The sequence below is a fragment of the Lottia gigantea genome, assembly GCF_000327385.1.
Source record: "Lottia gigantea unplaced genomic scaffold LOTGIsca_136, whole genome shotgun sequence".
NCBI lineage: Eukaryota > Metazoa > Mollusca > Gastropoda > Lottiidae > Lottia > Lottia gigantea.
This window is the reverse complement of record NW_008707550.1, coordinates 68,967-70,631: the sequence shown is the minus strand read 5'-3', so window position 1 is coordinate 70,631 and position 1,665 is coordinate 68,967. Positions and strand designations below refer to the sequence as shown.

General features: G+C 24.9%; 1 protein-coding gene across 1 annotated transcript; it reads right to left on the bottom strand.

Annotated features, from left to right (window-relative positions):
• LOTGIDRAFT_139463 (hypothetical protein) lies at positions 1-870 on the bottom strand (the record flags this gene model as incomplete). Its single annotated transcript, XM_009049430.1, has 1 exon — positions 1-870. One exon carries the CDS (start codon positions 868-870, stop codon positions 1-3), a length of 870 nt encoding a protein of 289 aa, XP_009047678.1.
• Between the last annotated feature and the right edge of the window lie 795 nt (positions 871-1,665).

Genomic DNA, 1,665 nt, shown 5'->3' with positions numbered 1-1,665 from the left:
TTAAATGGGTATCAATTTATATTTAAACATGTCAATGGGTAACAATTTATATTTAAACATTTCAATGGGTAACAATTTATATTCAAACATGTCAATGGGTAACAATTTATATTCAAACATTTCAATGGGTAACAATTTATATTTAAAAATGTCAATTGGTAACAATATATATTTAAACATTTCAATGGGTAACAATTTATATTCAAACATGTCAATGGTTAACAATTTATATTCAAACATTTCAATGGGTAACAATTTATATTTAAACATGTCAATGGGTAACAATTTATATTTAAACATGTCAATGGGTATCAATTTATATTTAAACATTTCAATGGGTAACAATTGATATTTAAACATGTCAATGGGTATCAATTTATATTTAAACATTTCAATGGGTAACAATTTATATTTAAACATGTCAATGGGTAACAATTTATATTCAAACATTTCAATGGGTAACAATTTATATTCAAACATGTCAATGGGTATCAATTTATATTCAAGCATTTCAATGGGTAACAATTTATATTTGAACATGTCAATGGGCAACAATTTACAGTTGAACATTTCAATGGGTAACAATTTATATTTAAACATGTCAATGGGTAACAATTTATATTCAAACATTTCAATGGGTAACAATTTATATTCAAACATGTCAATGGGTATCAATTTATATTCAAGCATTTCAATGGGTAACAATTTATATTTGAACATGTCAATGGGCAACAATTTACAGTTGAACATTTCAATGGGTAACAATTTATATTTAAACATGTCAATGGGTAACAATTTATATTCAAACATTTCAATGGGTAACAATTTATATTCAAACATGTCAATGGGTATCAATTTATATTCAAGCATTTCAATGGGTAACAATTTATATTTGAACATGTCAATGGGCAACAATTTACAGTTGAACATTTCAATAAAACATTGTACGATTGAACATTCAAATAACCTTAAAATAGTTAACAATTTACAAATTGAGCATTTCAAAAGGTGTCAAGAAACAATTTAAAACTGAACATTTCAATAAGAAACAATTTAAAACTGAACATTTCAATAAGAAAAAATAATATTTAAATGGTTAACAATTTACAATTGAACATTTCAATAAGAAACAATCTACGTCTGAATATTTCAATAAGAAACTATTTACGACTGAACATTTCAATAAGAAACTATTTACGACTGAACATTTCAATAAGAAACAATTTACGGCTGAATATTTCAATAAGAAACAATTTACGACTGAACATTTCAATAAGAAACAATTTACGACTGAACATTTCAATAAGAAACAATTTACGGCTGAATATTTCAATAAGAAACAATCTACGTCTGAATATTTCAATAAGAAACAATTTACGACTGAACATTTCAATAAGAAACAATTTACGACTGAATATTTCAATAAGAAACAATTTACGACTGAACATTTCAATAAGAAACAATTTACGGCTGAATATTTCAATAAGAAACTATTTACGACTGAACATTTCAATAAGACACAATTTACCACTGAACATTTCAATAAGAAACAATTTACGACTGAACATTTCAATAAGAAACTATTTACGACTGAACATTTCAATAAGAAACAATTTACGACTGAACATTTCAATAAGAAACAATTTACGACTGAACATTTCAATA